The sequence below is a fragment of the Perna viridis genome, chromosome 10 (assembly GCF_037379345.1).
Source record: "Perna viridis isolate PV_CMFRI_1.1 ecotype Kerala chromosome 10, ASM3737934v1, whole genome shotgun sequence".
NCBI lineage: Eukaryota > Metazoa > Mollusca > Bivalvia > Mytilida > Mytilidae > Perna > Perna viridis.
This window is the reverse complement of record NC_142454.1, coordinates 35,511,737-35,532,944: the sequence shown is the minus strand read 5'-3', so window position 1 is coordinate 35,532,944 and position 21,208 is coordinate 35,511,737. Positions and strand designations below refer to the sequence as shown.

Below are 21,208 nucleotides of genomic sequence, written 5' to 3'. Positions count from 1 at the left end.
TATGGTGCCTATGACTCCTTCACCAGCCACAATGAATCAAAACTAAAGAAGCTGGCACCAGAAAACAGAAGCCTTATCAAAGAAAATAACTGCACAATTGCTTAACATTCAATCTTATCTGTCAGAATATAAACTTTCAAATAAAAATATAAACATTACAAAAATACATCAAATTTTAAGCATTTGTGATGGACTTACAAGATAAAAAGGGAGATAACTGGTATATCAATATCACTTTTGACAGGAATCTTGAGAGATCAAGATAAAATATTTGGAGTTCATGATATTGTACCACCTAGGTATTATCTTTACATCAATCTACAATATTTTTTTAACAATTTTACTTATATTAAATACTAATTTTGGGTTTTGATGTTGAATTTCAATATTTTTATTACATTTTAATGCACCAAATTGTAAGGCAAGTGGGTTTTAATGATGGTATAAATGACAGCTGTCTTTTAAGTTCAGGGAATTGTTCTAATCCATGATATTTGATGTACATTGGTCCTGATTTTAATAGACTAGGATGCCATAAGTGTAAAATAATGAAATTGAAATGCCTGTAACCATGTATTTTTAAACATTTATGTAAGTTTAAATTTTTTACCAATCTCATACATCCTGTTATAATTGGTTAAAAATAGTATAGTTCAACTGCATAGAAAAGAAAAAATTTACTATCATTGCCTCAATAAATTCTATCAGTAAATAATAAATCTAATATGGTCAAGTATGAACTGAATTTTGCATATTTTTATTTATATTGTCATTTACACTGCTTATAGCATCTATAGAGCATTAAAGGACAAGAATTAAGGTATATTTAAAACCTAACATGATTTACTGAAATATGTGTTGTTTTTTTGGGGAGGGTTTTAGACAATTGATTATAATGATACATCAGAACGCAAACATGATTTAGTCATAAATACATATTAATAACATAAAAACACCAAATCCCTTTCAATGCTATTGAATTATACAGTAGTTATACCCTTTGAGAAAACAAATGAATTCTAGGGGCAGCTCAGGTCATCAATTTCACATATTGTATACCCAGAAGAAATTCCCAGGTGAGAGGAGTTACCTCTCAGGTGTTCAGGGGTTATATGAGGTTTTAAATGAGTTATATCTTGTCTTTGAAGTGTTTGTTTGTATTTTCATGTCCTGAGAGCTAACAAGGTGTAAGTTATTACAGATGGAATATCTTATCCAAAAAAAACTGTTAAAAAATAAAAAAAATCTGTAGTTATGTATGATTGTATCAGTTCATCTCGTGGATACACATGTTTCTGTTATCACAAAGCCATGAAAAAGTAGAAAAATCTGTAGAATATAATATACAGGTTATATGATAAACTCAACTTTTGTTTTTCTTATTTTTAACTAGAGTTTCTTGGATAGACTGAGGATTTACTTTGTATTGATAAACATACTTTCTTGTTACTTTACCTACTGTAAAAATAAAATAGATGTTTCTATTGTTTTGTTAAGAAACTGTTTCAGTTCATATCGATTTTAAATTGTTTTTTATAATTAAATAATTTACCTTTAATTTGTTGATAAGCTACAGACATCATACAGAAATGTTTTTATAAGATTATTTCATTTCTGAGGCTCCTGAAGTAATAAAATTAATGCAGTGATAAATATAGTGCAGAATTAAGTCATCAGAAAAGATTAGTTTTAATGGTATAAAAACAACATGTTATCCCATTGTGGGGCATATTGTAAATTTTTGTCTGGATGTCTGTTCTCTGTCAATAAATTATATCTTTTTTTTTCTACTTTTGAAAATACCAAAAATCCACTCATATTAATGTTGTAAATTTCCCTATGCTGTACATGTGTTTCAAGGAGTAACCATTCAACATTAGCATAACAACCAAAAACATAGGAAGATCTTAATCCAAAAAAAATAATTGTAAACAAGAAGTATTCAAAACCTAAAATATTAAAATGAGAAGCCAAATCTAGCATCAAGCACCAAGTGCAATACACAAAATGAAGCATCAGTGTTTTGGAGCTTTTTGAAGTTGTAATACATTGTACTGCAAATACCAGTGATTATTCTTGTGTTTATAGCTCACAGTATGTAAAATTGTTTTTGGTGGAAAATATCTGTTTCCCTTTGTAATCAAATAAACAGATGATCACTCAGATGTTAAGTAAGTTTCATCTTTTCCAGGAGGAAATGAGCTATCTAACCAGCCCTTCCATGTCCAGTGGTGCTGGATTTCATTTCAACAACAGGAATACACAGTGGCAGAAACAGAAAAATTACTGGAGATAACAGTCACTAGGAGGGGCTATCTGGATCAGACTGTCTATGTTGGTAAGATTTTCTGATGAAGAAAAAGTTACATGTTGAAAAAATTGAAAGCACAATAAGCACTATAAGTGTTCTCTGTAGACAGTTTGGGGAGGGAGTAGGCACCTTGCCATGACTTTACTTACAATTTTATCTAAATAAATGTATAATGCTTCAAGTTGTGCCATCATATTTACTTAGTGTGCTCTTTTTTACCAAGGTTTCCATCCTCTTTTCATAGGCAGCAAAAACCAATGGGGAAGTAAATCTTTAATTTACTTCTTCATTTTTAAAAGTACATGTATCAGTACTAATGTAGTGTTTTTGTCCAACTATTAAATCTAGATATTAAATTCTTTTGATGGATATCTATATATAAGCTTGATATTTTTAAGAAGGAATGGAGTAATGGCCTATCAGTGAATGTCTTTTACATAACATATGAAGATGTACATGTATATAGATCTATAGAAATAATGTAAGTATGTTACAATTACAGATATTACGGCAGAAAATGGAACAGCCCGTGTATATATAGATTTTGGACCTTTGAATTATACAATGCAGTTTAACCCAGGTATCTTATGTATTTTTTTTTATCATGCTCCATGTCTTTTGTGATTTTCCAACCCTCGAGTCTGAACTTTGGTCCAGTTCCAAAAGAGAAAAATATCAGTAGTGAAATTTACAATTGTGACTTGAAAAATACTGCATCTAGATTTATTGTTTTTGTATATACATTTTATTTATATATTGTAATGTTTATTTACAAATCATTGATCATTCAGAGTGTATTGGCAGTTACTCTTTGTCAAGAAAGCTAACAAATGCAATTGCTTATTGTAAATGAATTTTTGCAAGATCTACAAAATCCTTGCTCCACTCTATTGTTTCAAAAATTGATGGGAAAAAACAATAAGGTCACTTCTTATTTTTCTTTAATTCAATGAAAACTCCAGTAGTCCTCATCTTAATTAAAGTTATATTTTAAAGTATATATAAATTCTACAGGTACGTAAATTACTATGTTCCAGTCACAATTCTACATGCTTTTTCCCAAGGCTATAGGGCTCTTCCCTGATACCATAGAAAATTACTGGTTGTAGACATGTTGTGACATAATTTAATTGTTTCGGATGACACTGATTCATGAAAAATTTAGCTTAGAAAATAAGATTCCTAGTTTCTTAACCTTGTTATATTCTTTTTTTCAATTTATGCATTGTAAAGAAGTAAGTCAGGTGTAAATGTTACATGCTATAATAAAAAACCTATGGTGAATCTCGCTGAAAATGTAGTTTAAAAACAATATCATTTTACTGTTGTTTTTGCTATTGATGTTCCCATTTTCATTAGTCACTTATGGTTTTGCATTTATCTAGTAAACTGCTGAATGTATTTTGAGTTGATTTTTGTCAAAATACACTCTAGAGCTCTGTGCTATTTCAATGATATTTTGGAAATTTAAAGGCCTATGGTATGGGAAGCACTCTGTATTACAACTTGTTCGCCACCCCCCACCCCCCCCCCCCAAAAAAAAAAAAAAAGTTAGTTAGGATGTATAGGTTTCAGTTTGTTTGTCTGTTTGTCTGTCTGATAAAATGCCCCCTATTCCTCCTAAATTACTCATTTTAATTGGATTTTATTCAGTGCTAGTTCATTATATTGTTCGTATAATGAAGATGGATATATTGGCAGAAATTTCAGTTTTGAAAGTTTTGTAAAACATTGGCATTTTCACCTGTTACACTTAATGTAACAATCACTGTATTTTCATCAAACTTTATGCAGTGTTATTTCACAGTGTGGGGATGCAGATTTTGTTAGAACTTAGGGTTTCACCACTGAGTTTTGTTGGAGATATACTGGTAATTATGGACACAAGCATGACATATTTCAACTGGAGGGGGTCAATTGCTTTAAAGACAGTTCATGTAATTTCTTGGGAAAAAAACAAGTAGATTGTGGTTTATTCCAGGTCAGACTGAAAAGAAGAGAAACATACACTTGGTAGATAACACCAGATATGAGGGAACAGAATACTTCACATTACGTCTGGTTAAACCAGTCATGGCCATACTGGAGTCCTCTAATACAGCCAGAATAGTCATTACTGATAATGAAGATGGTAAGTCATGGCCATACTGGAGTCCTCTAATACAGCCAAAATAGTAATTACTGATAAGGAAGATGGTAAGTCGTAGCAATACTGGAGTCCTCTAATACAGCCAGAATAGTCATTATTAATAATGAAGATGGTAAGTCATGGCAATACTGGAGTCCTCTAATACAGCCAGAATAGTCATTACTGATAATGAAGATGGTAAGTCGTAGCAATACTGGAGCCCTCTAATACAACCAGAATAGTCATTATTAATAATGAAGATGGTAAGTCGTAGCAATACTGGAGTCCTCTAATACAGCCAGAATAGTCATTACTGATAATGAAGATGGTAAGTCGTAGCAATACTGGAGCCCTCTAATACAACCAGAATAGTCATTATTGATAATGAAGATGGTAAGACATGGCAATACTGGAGTCCTCTAATACAACCAGAATAGTCATTATTGATAATGAAGATGGTAAGTCATGGCAATACTGGAGTCCTCTAATACAACCAGAATAGTCATTATTGATAATGAAGATGGTAAGTCATGGCAATACTGGAGTCCTCTAATACAACCAGAATAGTCATTATTGATAATGAAGATGGTAAGTCATGGCAATACTGGAGTCCTCTAATACAACCAGAATAGTCATTATTGATAATGAAGATGGTAAGTCATGGCAATACTGGAGCCCTCTAATACAACCAGAATAGTCATTATTGATAATGAAGATGGTAAGTCATGGCAATAGTCATTACTGATAAGGAAGATGGTAAGTCATTGCAATACTGGAATCCTCTAATGTAGTTATAATTACTGTATCAGTAGTGTGTGATAATTAAAATTTAAGTAGCTGTCTTTGTAAGAATCATGCAAAATCTGAAATATGTGATACACCCCCAAAAAGGCTACATATTTTTATTTTTGTAATTAAGTAGCAGTCCACCTAAGAATCATGCAGTGGGTGATTTATCGATGTCAGACATTTGAACCAAATTGACTTGCAATATTTAGGATTTAATGGAAAAACAAGAATTAATATAAAAAAATGAAAAATGTTTTCACTGTAACCATAGCATCGACCATCCCTTAGCAACCCCCAATTGTGGGCCTAAAAACACCAAAACATCACAATTTGAATGTATTTTTTTTATATTTAATGGTGGAAATTTGTCAAACTACATCATTATATTAATGAAGTATGTCTTAGGAGAAACAATTTACAATAAAGTACAAAGCAATCTGATTTGTTTAGATCTGGTTACCGTAGCAACCAAAATTCTTAATTTTTAACAATTTGAAATGTACGAAAATAGGCTATGTTCAGACAGTTTTGCTAACAAGAGCAAGAAGATATTAATTAAATGTATGCATGGGTGTGTAGTAGAAAAAAAAATGTAGCATATCTTTGTTTTTTGCTCATCTGGACCCAAAATCTCCCCCTGTAAGGACTTATCTTCTTAATGTTTTTCATACAAACTTTGTCCAGACCATAACTTTTTTGTCTTTTGACCTAGACTTCTAATATTTGGTATGTTGGTATATCCTCTCAGGGTAGATTGTCACATACCAGAGTGGGAGACTTTTGACCTTGACCTTTAACCTCAAGGTCAAATAACATACAAATTTTGGCAAAATACGATACATAATTTTGTCTGTACTATTATTTTTTTGGTCTTTTTATTTAGCTATCTGATCTTTGGCATTTAAGTATATCACACCAAGGCAAGGAGTAATGTTTTAGGTAGGTGACCTTTGAACTTGACCTTTGGTCCCAAGTACAAATAACATGAAAGTTTTGGCAAAATACCATAAAAATCTTTGTCTTGGCCATATTGTTTTTGTCTTTTTACCAAGATATCTGACTTTTGGTATGTAAGTATATCACATTAAGGTATAGTGTAATGTTCAAGACAGGATAATTTTTGACCTTGACCTTTGACTTGCTATGGTAACGGTGAAAACATTTTTTCATTTTTTTCATTTTATTCATTGTTTTTCTTATATATTCAACTGATTTAAAGTCAGTTTGGATAAAATATCTGACATCAATAAATCACTTCCAGTGAAAATTGCATGATTCTTAGGCAGACTGCTACTTAAGTTGTTCTATGGGTCTATATTATGAAATTTGTAATTATTCATTCAAATCTGCCTGCTCTTAGGAGAGTTATTTACAGAGTTATCTCCCTTACTTTTGAATTCTACAGAGCATTCTATACAATATTAATCACGGGTTATATGAAAAACCAAATGTTAATTTCTGTTTACTAAAGCATTTTAAACAAGATATCAAAAATAAAAATATGTAGGCTTTCCAACCATGTATCATGATTCTTAGTTGGAGTGTTACTTAATATTTTCCATGAGATAAGGTAAAAATGCACAATGCACAAATTGGTCTATTTTTAAGTGCTACTCAATATATTTGCATACTGACTATTTATTGATTTTTAACAGTTTATCTGTTTGAAATAGGGTTCATTCATTTATTCTTTTATAATTATTGTATACTATGTGGTGAGAAATTTAATGATTTTTTAAATTTATACAACCAGCTGAGTAACTAACAAATTTATATAAATAAGATAGATCCAGTGTAATAGCTGTGGTCCTATCAAGCTGCACCCTGCAAAGCATTTTATTTTTTTGTTATTGAGGGTTGGGTTATGCTGACAGATTTTTTAATATTAATTACTATGACTATTGTTTCCAGAGTCAGTAATAAGGATACCTGCTGCTGAGTACAGAGTAACAGAGGGCGTAGGAGAAGTCAGTGTCCCTTTACACAGGACTGGAGATCTTATGGATGAATTCATGGTTGTCTGTTTTACTAAATCAGGTAAGAGATTTAATATCCTTTTGGCACTATAGTTTCTAAGGGGATATAGTAACACTACCCTACTTCTGATTGTGACAGTCTTGGTAACACCTAAAAATCAAATCCTTCATAGATTTTATCTAAACTAGATACTTCTTTAGTCGTTGAAATACTATTGACTTTGAACTTGAAAGTTTAAGTTCTTAAATGGCAAGAAGATGTTACTATTCAGCAGTTAAGGAGAACAACTTATCTGAAAGAGTAAATAGATGAATAGTCTGGTTTCATGTTGGTCTCCAAAAGTGGACATTCATACTGTAATGTTAACTCTTATGGGTTTCAGTGTACAAAAGGGGTTCAGTTTGGACAGGTTTCATTGTATAGTAAATTATGGAAGAAGACAGAACATTTTAGTGACCTCCCAAATTTGGGCAGGGACAAATATTTTTGTGGTTAGCTTTAACCATTAATTTGTCCTAATACCTTATCTTACATGTGACCAATATGTAAAAGATACAATTTACACATTTAATTTGAAATCAACCAGTTTAAAAAATGGTTTAATTGATAAGCCAGTTTTAGATCAACATAAAATAGCGTGATTGATATAAAAACATAGATTTTGATCTTGAAACTTTTTTTTTTTAAATTAGCATGCAAAATTGGTGAAGGACATTTTGAGTTGATTTTTTTTGTACCTGTGAGTTTTTAAACCTGGGTTTTTACTGCAATTAATTCATTTAATCAAGATTTTCACTAAGTCTGAAGTTCTGAAGCTTTGCAACAGTATAAGATATGAATATGCCCTGTTTTAAGAGACAGATAGCAGATATAAATTCATCATTCTAAGTGCAAAAGCATCTTATATGAAGTGGATCACATATCAATTTTGAGATGCAATTATGATATGAAATTGACATCTAGCCATTAATTTTTCTTAAGTGCCTTTTTTTCAGTTCTCAATACATCTATTTACTACCAATAAGAGAACTTTTATAATGGAATATCATCACATTGATTGTTGATGAAATGGATTTCTTTCTATGTTTTCTTTGATGAATACCTATGTAATGGACATTGTCTGATGACTTATGGGTTCAGAGGTCAATGGTAACACTGATAAAAAATATTCTAGACCCTGCAGTGACTAAGTGTTTAATGTTAAGGCAAAATCTCTCATTATTGACAAGTTTAGTGCTATCAGAAACAATCTCTTACATAAAGTGTTTGTTATAATAATGGCAATGTGGAAACATTCACACGATCATTCCTTAACACTTTCAGGTAATTATTATTTTGGAAGTAGCTTCACCTATATTCCATGCCAACATGTGTTCAAGATAGATAACAGCAAAGTACAGATACTTGTGATTTTGTGTTTATGGAAGGAATAGGATTAAAATACAGGGAAACCTGTCTAAACCAAACCCTGAATAATCTGAACACCTGCCTATGGTCAACTAAACCCTGAATAATCTGAAAATCTGTCTACGGTCAACTAAACCCTGAATAATCTGAAAACCTGTCAATGTTCAATTAAACCCTGAATAATCTGAAAACCTGTCTATGGTCAACTAAATCTTGAATAATCTGAAAACCTGTCTATGGTCAACTAAACCCTGAATAATCTGAAAACCTGTCTACAGTCAACTAAACCCTGTATAAACTGAAAACCTGTCTAAAGAAGACAGTTCCTTTACATCAATTTAAGTGTACTTTGAACCTTGGTAAACTGATAACCTGTCTGAATCTAACACTAGGGGGTTTGGTTTAGACAGGTTTTACTGTACATTCATTTGTTTTATATTTTGGTTGTAATGGACTTCAGTAATAAGCAATGAATTACAATGAATATAACAATTCATTGTAGGAGTTAACTGTCATTTTATTCAAATTATATGATTATAATGTTATATTTTTGTTTTGAGCTATTTAAAAGTTATGCACTGGTTTCAAACCATTTAAAATTTAACTTCGAATAAGATTTTTCTAGTGTTTTGAATTACTCCTGGTTTGCTGCTATTTTTGGCTGTTCTTGGTATGAAAGAAATTTAATCTGTGTATTGTGTATTGTTTCACTTTTTGGCATTGCACAGTACTAATGTAATTGATAGTTTAAAATGTACTTTAACTTAGGATTATTGAGTGTTCAGTAAAAATTGTAATTTCAAATTCCTAATGAAATATAAAAAGGGTATGTTAAGTTTATATCAAATTTGGCCCTTAAATTAAACATAGTCCAATATTTTGGACTGTGCATCGTATTTAGTCATTTATGTGCTTCCCTTTGGTAAATCTTATTGTCATGGTTTAATTATTCTTTTTACACCAAAGTATGCCAATAGGTCATTGTAGTGGTTCATCAAAAATTTTCAATGCATTTTGGGCCATAAACTAGTATAAATGTACCCTTTTCCTTTGAAAACTTTAATGGTGTTATGGAATCCACAAATACTAATATTCACTAACTGAAAAACTTTCGACAAACCATGAACTATGAAATACCCTTGATTAAAAGTACCTTTATTCTTTATCCTGTCAGATATTGGCAAACAGTCTTGTCATTGACTTATTTATACTAATGAGGTGATGTATTTTCTTTCATTATTGGTGTAAACTTCAGTAACCTTTACTTGTTATATCTTATATGTATTTATTGCTCAAATATGTACAAGCTCTGTATATTACTATAGACTATATCCTTGAGGAGAAATATAGATTATCCTTCAGTTATGAGTGTTTTAAATTATTTCTCCTCTTATATGGTAAAATCAAAGTTTTCAATATGTGAGCTTTAGCAGAAGCATCTTAAAATCTTGGTGAAGTAGTTAAAATCTTAATTTTACCATAGAGAGTGGTTAAGTAGTTTAAATCAAGTATAGGTTGTCTCCCAAAAACATTTTGAAAATGAAAAGTTGTCTGAAACCTCTTGCAGAAATTTACTCACTGTCTGGTGGCTTTTGTGCGATAACTTAAGAATTAGTGGCTTGATCTTTATAAAATTTTATAACAAGGTTTCAAACCACAAAGGAAAGCTTGGTATTGATTTTGGGGGTTATGACCCCAACCATATCAGAATTAGAGGCCCAAAAAGGACCTAAAACAGGCATTTCATGGAATCTAACTATACAAACTACAATAAAAGCATAGGAATGTCTATGATATTGTTCCATAATATTCTATACCACAATGGTCAGACTTGGATTGATTTTTTGGATAAAGACTTTAACTTTTCAGAAATAAGGGACCAAAAAAAGGGGCCAGGAACATGCATTTTCCTGATGTCTAGATAATAACTTGATTATTAGTGAATGAATCTTTTAGAAATTGTATTACAAGGTTCCATACCAGAAATGGAAGATTGGTTTTTGGGGTTAGGACTTGAGCCTAGTAAGGAAAAGGGACCACAAAGGGGTCAGAAAAAAGTTTTTTTTTCAGATTTCTTGATGATACCTTATTTCTGATCTGATTTTGAAAATAAATTGTTTTTATTAGATTCCTCATGGTAATCCTTGCCTGCATTTTTCAATCAGATTTCATATATATTTTACAGTTTTCAAATTGTAAGAGCCAAAAGGGGGCTACACCCAAAAAATCTTTTTAGCTTACCGCAGAAACTACTGAACAGAATTTAATGGAAATTGATATGATTTTTCCTTAGGTATGAGCATTAGGAATTTTTATCCAAGAAAAAACTTGGCTGCTTTTACAAAAATAGAATGTTGCCTATCAAGGACAGGTGAGTGATAAAGGCTCTTTAGTCGTATCTTGCTGCACTCTGTGAAGCTTTTTATTAATCATTGGCTTAGAAAGGGAGAAACACCTATATTTCATGATACATCAGATTTGCACTGTCAAGTTGTTGATCAATGTTACAAATTACAGGAACAGCCATAGGAACTTCAGCAGATGTTATCAACTCTGGTGCAGATTTTATATCAAGGTCAGATGACCACCATAGTACTGTCCGGTTTGATGTTGGTGAAGACACCAAGTATTGTAAGATACAGATTATAGACGACTCCTTGTATGAGGAAGAGGAAACATTTATGGTGGCACTGATTGAACCAATGGGAGGAAGAATAGAGAATCATAATGCTACTACTGTTATCATCAAATCAGATCCTGCAGATGGTATGTCTTACTAAATTCCTTGCAATTACTTAAATTTATCTGTTGATCCATTAAATTGTCTCCCTTTGGCCAAAAACAATTTTTGACACATTTTTCTGTTGTAAGTAGTTTTGGTTGTTTTCTAGTAACAACTACTTGGTTTCAGGCTTTGACATGTTGAGATGTACAAGCCTCTTATTTTAGGTTTTCATGGACCATTGTTTCCTGGGACTCTTGTTGAACATTGAATTTTTGTCAGATTCTATATGCCCTTTAAAATGATTTAAAAATTGACCCACTGCTTTGTTATAATGAGTTGTACATTATTCCCTGTTTTCGTACCCAATCTTCTGTTTGACAGAATTAGATTTAGAAACATTTTCATGTTACTTGAGAAAAAATTTTGATATCGTTTTCTCACTTTCTAATGAACTGGCTGCTTTAATTTCATTTTTGACATTCAGTTATTTGTCATTGCTGATTTTCAATTTTACTGTTACTCTCTTTCTAGTGCTTTGATATTTAGAATGAAAGCAGGCATCATGATATAGCATGTTTTTGTTGCATTAAATTGGGGAATGATACTTAACAATATTTTATACATGAGGTATAACATGGTCTCTAGATTTGGGGTGTTAATCTGTGAAACACCAAAGGTATGGCTCATCTAAGAAAACATTACTTGCTAGGCTTGAGTTCATAGTGATGTCAGACCATATACAATGTTTCTCTCTTATATCATGTCTTGATGAAGCAACTATTGTGTGAAATTTTTACTTTTTAGGTGGCCTGGCCAAAGGCCATGCAAATTATTGCCATCACTTGGCGTCCGTCATCATCATCGTTGACACTTTTTCAAAATTCTTCTCCTCTGACACTGCTTGACCAATTGGTACCAAACTTGGTATGAATGTTCCTTCGGGTATCCTGCATATAATTAATGTTGGGATTTTTGATCCGTTGCAAAACATGGCTACTGTTACTTAAAATAGATCATAGGGGTCAGACAGTAGTTTTTTGCATATTATATGTCCGTGTTAGGTTTAGCCAAATTCTTTCAATTGCTGGAATGATCCTTATTATAAGGCCTAGAAAAGTCTCCAAGGGATCAAAGTTGTCAGAGGCCTCCTTGTAAGAGTTATTGCCTTTGAAAGGTGAAAAATGACAATTTTTTTTTATGGTTTGCAGCCAACATCTTGAAAACTATGATAGATAGAAACTTCATTGAAATGATCCTTATTATAAATCCTACCAAAGTCTTCTTGAGTCAAAACTGTTGGGCAACTCCTTGTTAAATTTATTGCCCTTTAAAGACAAAATTTAACCAAATGAGCAATTCAGGCTCCTGGAAGCCTCTTGTTGTTGTTTAAGAAACTTTATCACTCTTAATTTCAGAACCCAAGTTTTCCTTCAGTGAAGTAGAATACCAAGTTGATGAAAATGCAGGGACATTGACAATAAAGGTTGTTAGGTCAGGGAGTGATTTGTCCAAACCTGCAAGTGTAACTGTCAGGTCTCGACGGACTGACCCAGTTTCTGCTGAAGGTAACATAATTATAAACGTTCACTGGGCATTTTAGATACAGTGAAACCTGTATAAACCAACCATTTGAAACAAACTGGAAACCTGTTCAAAATGGATATTTTATGAAGTACATTCATATCAGTTTTAGTATGTTTGGAACCTGTGTAAATCAAATACGTATTGTAACTGAACTGAAACATGTAGTTCAAAATGGATTTGGTAAAGACAGGCTTCTCTGAATATTAAATTTTATTAATTAAGATATTTTTAAGTAAATGAATTGTCTCATTTAATTGTTTACTATTATGTTTAACTGATGCTGTGTGAGAAATTATATTTATTTATAAAATATATAAAAATATATTTTATATATTTTCAAAATCCAGATTTTTTCATTTGTTTGTGTAGTTACCTACAGTTTTAGATCATTTTCAGAAAAGAAGATTCTACTAGACCTTTTTGTATGTATTTATTCTACCCATATCATAACAAACTTACACTGCTGGCTAAAAAATTATGACTGTAATGACCATGTATAGTCAAAATGTAACTGAGACCAAAAAAATATGTCTACTTATATCCTCATTTTGTTTTGCTCAGTCATATTTTGACCATCGCAACAATTACAATGTTCATTAATTTGTCTAACTCAACACAAATATGCCTTGCTGTAGACAGTTCTAAAACATTAAAGCATATTTTTGGTTGATATAGACATATGTCAAACCCAACCTTTCAGGGTTGAGTTAAAAAAAAAAAAAACTGCATTACATGTTTAAGGTAGAAACTTTTTGTCTACCTCAATCAAAAAAGTGTTAACATAGATTTTTTTTGCCTAATTCAACCCAAAAAGGCTAACTCAACTAAGAAAGTGTTAAAGCCTTTTATTGTCTACTAAACACATCTATTTCTTTAAGTGGACAAAGAATGATTGACTTTTTATTGTTGTGGTAGACAAAATGTATTTCTCTTAGGCAGATAAAGTATTTCTTGGGACATTTTGTGTCAATATCAGTCATTATTTTGTCGAGTACTGTTATAATTCTATTAACAGCTGGTGATGACTATATTGGTGTCAATAAAATCCTCAGTTTCCCTGAAGGAGTAAGCAATAGAACATTAGATATAAAGATCTTAGATGATCTTGGTCAGCCAGTACTGGAAGGTCCAGAAATGTACCAACTGGTGCTGAGAATGCCAATGGGAGGTTCTCTTGGTCAACCCAAAGCAGCAACTGTTATCATAGATGACACAATTTCTGATGGTTTGTTAATTTATCATGATATATTATAACAAGACCTTTGACAGAATTTTTAAAGTTTATAGTTTTATAAATGCAGTGTTTTGATCATTTTAATTGTCAGTGCTGATATATATACTGTCTTATCTGATACAGCCTTTTAACTCTAAGACTATTACTACACAGTTGTAAAAGCTTGTGAAATTACTACATAGCTCTAACAGCTTGTGAAATTACTACATACTTGTAACAGCTTATGAAAATATGGCACAGTTGTAACAGCTCATTTACTTTCTACTGTCTACATCTTGTGAATTTTCCATCAAACAATTATAGCAGCTTGTAACTTTCTTCTTTAACATTGAGAAAAACTCTTAGAATGACTACTATACATTTGTAACAACTATTCAAGTTTATATTATATACAGTTGTAGCATTTCACAAACTTTTTACAATATAGTTGTAACAACTCTTGAAATTTCTACTATACAGTTGTAACAACTCATGAACTTTCAACCATACATTTGTAGCAGCTCATGAACTTGTAACAGCTTGATTATCTTGTTTAGCAATGTACTGCTGGTTGTTAATGAATTTACAAAAATGTAATTAATTGACTTTAATGGTTAATAGCCCCTACAATGGAGTTTGAAGACCCATTATATTATGGCCAGGAAAAGAATGGACAAATGACGGCTGTAATTGTGAGGCGTGGTGACATTAACCATGATGCATCAGTAAGATGTTACACACGACAGAATACAGCTCTGGTTGACATCGATTATGTAGAAAGACCTAACACTGATCTCTCTGTGGTGAATTTTGCACCTGGTATGTTAAACAATGCTGTAAAATTTAAACATTATTTGGAACTACAGAAAAAATCTTGAGAAAAAGGAAATGAAAAAGTCAACCTTCTTATTTAAGTAAAATTATTCATCCTTTTATGAATGCAAGCTTTATACTTTTTCTCTTAATACTTCTCTATGAGATGCCCAACAGTTATATATGCTTTGGAAGGAGTATTACTGATAAACTTTTTGCAATTGAAAATTGTAGCCTGTCTTCTGAAATAATTCAGGCTTATATTGATTGTAATGAGTTTAACAACCCTTTTAAAAATTGTTTGAATTGAAGTACTTTTAGTAAGTAAACACTTTAAATATGATGAAATATCAAGAACTAGATGGGAAAGTTCTGAAACTAGAAAGACATTTTCTGCAGATTGATTTGGTGTATCTGTTAAGGAGACTGTCATGAGAAATCATTATACCCACATTTAGTGAGTGGGTGGTGTATTGGAACCACCTTGTCATCTGGTCCAATTGTTATTCTAATTCTTTCATTTCATCTGTCGTTCTGTCCATACAATTATCATCACAGTTATCTCCTACTCATAGTGAATGGATTAATTACATATTTGGTATTTTGCTTTATATAGATTTGGCATAAATTGTTATCGATTTTGGTTTCTGTCCAATATCAACTTCCTGTTTTGTGGGACTTTCCCATTTTTTCAGTGAGGCATACTGAGCAGGACAGTGTGTGCAACTGAATTTTTTATTTAACAATTTTTTAAATATGATTTTTCAGGACAAAGAAAAGCAACCTGTGTTGTAGACATTATAGATGACAATGAGTTTGAAGCAGTAGAAGATTTCAACCTTGTTCTGGGCACGGCCAGTAGTACAACAACTTCAGTAGCAATGGTTGGCGAGAAGAACATTACAACTCTGAAGATTAATAACTTAGAAGATGGTATTAATTTCTTCATTCAACAAACACCATATCAAGTTTATTTGATATCTTAGTAATAATATTAATCCAGATATAGCGTATTTAGTGTCAAATACCCTGAATTACTTGACTAATATTCAAATCATTCCACAACACAATGTTTGCCTGACATTTAAGGTGATTTATTTGTAATTATCAGCGAGAGTTAGAGTCTGTTTCACTTTTTTTTTCAATCAAGAATTGGGCTAGTTCTGATTTCTGTAGCAACAGATTTTTGTAAAATTTCAAAAGAAAAATCTTACCGTACCTTGTAACCTGTTGAACAGTTCATGTGGGAGATTCTCCCCCATTGACACTGTCTCTTGTGGAAGATTTTATACATAAAATATTAAGACATCGTTCCTAGGGACATGGCCCTAAAGTTGTTAGAGACAGTTTTAGTGGATAATGTCATATGAGAAATTCTATTATTTCAGAGCCAGCAATAGAGATACCAAACAGACAGTACATTGTCAATGAACCCATTATAGAGAATGATATAACTGTATTGAGGGTACCAGTTGTCAGGACTGGTGACCTGTCTGGTATTTCAGAGGTTAACATCATGTCAAAGGATGGGTCAGCTGAGGCTGGTAGAGACTACAATGGATTTCATAAAGGCATGAACAGAATTATTATCTTTTATTGTTATGTCTTGTTTTTACAGAATTTATTGTTTGAAGTACAAAAATGCCTGATCCATATATAAAATAATTTAGGCCCAGATTCATAGGGGGATGGCCTTATGTACCCTTAGCCTAAAATTGGAAAAGGTTTGCATGAAATCTTGATTTTTCACAAATTCTACCCTCAGATGGCTTGGCTTTTAATTCTATTTATGCCCTCTTTAAACTGAAATCCTAGATCTTCCCCTGTAATTTTTTTGCACTAATGCTTCGGTCCACCCATTACTTAATTATACCTTAGAATTAGGTTATTGAAAAAGTTCTATGAAGATGTGTCATCATGAAACCTCATTTGTGAATTGAATGGTTCAAACTGGTTGTTCCAAATCAGGGCATATTTTCTTGTTTATTTATATGAAGTTTAAGTAAAAATTATGCAGCATCTAAACTTTGAATGTCTTTACATATAGTTATTATTTATTACATTCTGTTTTTAAGAAAGTCTTTTTCTGTGTAGTTACATGAGAATTGATACATAAACCCTCTTCAGCATTATCCCTGTTTGTTACAGCCTTGGTATTCAAGCCAGGCATGTCTGTGGTGGAGGTAGATATACAGATTTTATATGACACCATCAGAGAGAACAGGGAGACATTTATTATATTGTTGACACAGGATAAATATAATCAGGCCACAGTTAAGGTATTTATAGATCACTTATTTGTCATTTAGTTGTTGAGCTTTTGAGATAAAAATTATACAGGTTTTACATGAAATTGGCACTTTGCAAGAGTTATCATTCTTGATTTGGTTGTTTTTAGTAGGAGATGAATGTATGTTTTTCTTTAAAATACATAGCTTTATGCAGAAAGGACTATAGTGAATAAATGGTGTTTGTAGATCAGAAAAAACATCATTTGTTTTGTGGATTTTACTGTACTTTGAACCACCACTACCACTTAAAAAAAAAGGCATCTTGATGTGATCATTGTGTTAAAGAATGAAATTATCGCAATGCTATAAAGTTATAAACCATATCATTTAGCAACATTATTGTTTCACCTTTCCTTAAGGTCAGTGCCTTTGTCAGATAATAGACATTGTGTTAATCTTAGACAAACTCTCTATAACACAAGATGTAGATCTGACAACCAACCAGAATAACTGTCAAAAAATCAAACTGGTCATATCAGTAGATAAAATCATGTAGTAACAAAGCTGTAAAATTCTTAATAAAAGTTGGATAATCAAAGATTTAATGAAATTTTCAGAATTCCAGAGCAATGATATACATTGAAGAAAACACTAAAATGGCAGACGTTGTGTTCCCAACTAAACCTATCATTGTGTCATTGAAGGATTATGATGATGTGTCGTCTGCTGATAACTTAGTCATGAATGGCTACCCTGTTGTCTGCATTACTGTAAGTAGTCACATGACATGAATGGTCATTGTTGTTGGCAATTCAATGGTGAAAGCATTTGCTTCTTTGTCAATCTTCTACTGTCAATCTTAATTTGCAATCTTGTATTTTAGAATGTCCAGCTTTTATTAGAAAAAATGGTTTATTATATTTGGTGTTAAGACAATATTGAAATTTGCAGATAGTCAAAGCAGGCTTAGTAATTTTAGGAGCATTGTGTGTTCCATTCTAATCTTTTCTTTTTTGAAAATTTAAGAAAAAAAGCACTCCAACTTTTAGACTTCTAGAGTTGACATTCTGTACTTGTAAACATAAACTGTTGCCTCTTACAATATATATTTATATCATGATGAACATGAATTTCAGCCATGTAACCCTCGACATCCAGAGTTTAAAACGGTAGAGGAATTATGTAAGCAACAAGAAATCAATGACAGGATGACAAAGTTCCAATGGCAGGTGGCCGCACCAACTACATCAGATGGTGTAACTAGTACTCTCAGAGATATTGTATCAAATGCATTCTTTGCTTCAACAAGAGGCTTAACTCTTGACAGTGTTTACTTCAATAGTGGTAAGTTTATGAACTGTGACCCAAATCACATTTTTCTCCATATAGTAAAACCTATCTACACCAAACTCCTTTTAAATTTGGTTTGTGGTTTACAAGGGTTCAGAAGATATTTTAACTGAGATAAATGGACTTTTCTCTTTTAGACAGGTTTTTGAATTATTTAGGGTTTGGTTTAGACAGAATTTTAGGGTTTGGTTTAGACAGGTTTTCAGATTTTTTTTAGGGTTTGGTTTAGACAGGTTTCACTGTATAAAAGTTCTGGTGTGCTCTTTCAGTTCTCAGTGGATGGCATAAATTCCAATATACATGAATAAAGGCATCATAAGCAATGATAACCTTTTTTCAGTTTCATTTTAATTTATGAGCTATCAAGTTTCTGTACGTGAGGAGAGTAGCAGCCTTATTCCATATTGAAACAGTATTTATGTCTGCTGTTGTCTCTTTTTATTTATAGTTTACTCTTAGCACAGTCACTTTATAGTTTGACAGATAATTTATATTGGTATCTCATATTGTGGGTATCATTTTAGACATAATAAATATCTTGACCATATTAAAATTTTCGTAACAGTTTTCTATGCAGCTACTTACTACAGCCACTTTGACAGAAGCTTTGTATTTCAGCTTCTAGAGGCACCAACTTCTTATTTGATGTTTAAAAGTTTGTTCCAGAGAAGGAGAGCAGGGGCTATTTTTAGTGAGCTTTGTTCACTGTATTCCTAATTTTAACATAATAGGATCTTGTTTAAATGGGTTTCATCTTAAATTAAGACAAACACTTGTAGTTTTTTGTAGCCCCAATTCCCGAGTTTTTCCCCATATATTCAATTTCAAGTGATCTGATTGGTCAAATTTTAGTTGAGGAAGGATTTAAGGAAAATTTCAAGTTGTCACTTTTTATGAGGCTCATATTTCCCCTATATGTTTTACAGGAAGTCATATAAGATGTATTGCTAGAGCAGTGAACAAACAAGGGGAACCAGGACATACATCAGACAGTGAACCAGTCAAGGTTAATGGTAAACTGGGAATCTGTTCTACATTAGATATCCATACGATTGGAGCTGAACCATTTACGGCTAAACTGAAATACTTAGGTAATATCAATGATTTTTACAATATTCACCTTTTTCTAAACATAAATTCCTTTTCATACTAGATAAAAATGTCTTAATTTCTAAGACTCAATTTTGAGAAAAAATAACTGCCTGCAGTTATTGATAAAAGTTTTGTTGTTAATGCTACATTTAAAAATCTAAATCTACTTAAATAAAAGTTGTTGAAACAACATCTAAATATTGGCAGAAAAATACCAAAGTGTCAGCTACTAAAATTACCAGCTCCATTTTTCTAGCTGGCATGACTGAACAACAAAACTTCCATCATTCCAATCTTTTTGTTTTCCTTTTATCAATAATAACCACCAATTAACAATATTTTGGAAGGTATCAAATACCTCTCAAATAGTAAATGTAATTTCTGAACATCATTTAAAAATTGATAAGAATGATCACAGGCACTGCTAAGTTAATGATATATGCAAGATACACATGAACAAATACTTTCTACAGGACCAAAGTATGGACAAGACAATGGAAAGGTGATGATTACAGTGGATGTACCCCACCAAGATGGTATGCTTCCAGTTGTCTCCACTGCACAACCAACTAACTTCGAATACTTGGTCAGCGCAGATGCTTATCGTCAAGGCAACTATCCTTGTTCCAACATGAAAGATTTCACTGAAAGTGGGTCAGATTTTGGATTTATCTCAAACAGAACAAGGAATGTTGATATGACAAGTGAAATAGAACCGTACCAAAACAGTGTAGAACTGAGAAGTGAAGAAACACTGAGGTTCTATAGGTAACATTTACTGTAGTTCAGGAATACATTCTTTCATGCCAATTTCCTAACAGGGATCCAAATTTACTTTCAAGATTGAACTTTTTAAAATTAATGATCCTCATGAGGAAAATTAAAAGTCCTCAATGAAGTATCATTAAATACAGTTGTAAGTCATGGATCTAGTTAAATGAAATTTTAAAGGTTCTAAATAAAAAATTGAGGATCAAGGACTTCTTATTTGAAACCCCTGCCTAAACAGCCTTAGTTGGTACTTCTCTGAGGTAAATTGTACACCTTCTAGTAAAATCTCTTTGTTTTTAACCAAATTTTGAAGGGAAAGTGTTGCATCTCCCCACACAGAAGTACCAACTGAAGCTAAGAAAATAAACATGAAATTATCTATAATTAGCAAAAAGAAGCATCTGTCTTTGCACATATTTCTTCTTTTCACAGCATAAAATTTCATTTGACTGAGAAGTCAAACCTGGTAAGCATCATAGAAGTATGATCTTGATTATAATAATTTCTTTAGTAGTACATGCATAGGATTAAAATTCAAATGATGCATCTCGCAATTTACTTCCTTGATAAATTGAGACCTTTTTATTTCAGTAACCTTGACTACGAGTCTTGTTTATGGCGTTTCCAAGGTTTATTTGATATGACATCCCTTGTGAACCAATGTGAAGGTCAAATTACATCTGATGGGCAGGTAAATGCAACATTCTAATTTTAGAATACAGCAATCTCATAACATGTTAATAAGGAATGTCTCCTTTGGAAAATATCTGTGCAAGTAGTTGTTGATGTTGATTAAACCATTATAAGGTTTATTGTG

General features: G+C 31.9%; 1 protein-coding gene across 1 annotated transcript in view; it reads left to right on the top strand.

Annotated features, from left to right (window-relative positions):
- LOC148605579 (extracellular matrix protein 3-like) overlaps positions 1–21,208 on the top strand; it is a 62,380-nt gene that overhangs the window by 28,133 nt on the left and 13,039 nt on the right. The window contains exons 3-18 of the mRNA XM_088550285.1: positions 2,192–2,338; positions 2,814–2,891; positions 4,293–4,442; positions 7,140–7,265; positions 11,130–11,378; positions 12,753–12,902; positions 13,937–14,146; positions 14,756–14,953; positions 15,716–15,880; positions 16,336–16,518; positions 17,096–17,226; positions 17,796–17,948; positions 18,315–18,522; positions 19,455–19,619; positions 20,094–20,388; positions 20,983–21,082. Of these exons, the coding sequence (XP_088406411.1) occupies positions 2,192–2,338; positions 2,814–2,891; positions 4,293–4,442; positions 7,140–7,265; positions 11,130–11,378; positions 12,753–12,902; positions 13,937–14,146; positions 14,756–14,953; positions 15,716–15,880; positions 16,336–16,518; positions 17,096–17,226; positions 17,796–17,948; positions 18,315–18,522; positions 19,455–19,619; positions 20,094–20,388; positions 20,983–21,082 (2,708 nt within the window). The remainder of the gene's footprint in view (positions 1–2,191; positions 2,339–2,813; positions 2,892–4,292; positions 4,443–7,139; positions 7,266–11,129; positions 11,379–12,752; positions 12,903–13,936; positions 14,147–14,755; positions 14,954–15,715; positions 15,881–16,335; positions 16,519–17,095; positions 17,227–17,795; positions 17,949–18,314; positions 18,523–19,454; positions 19,620–20,093; positions 20,389–20,982; positions 21,083–21,208) is intronic.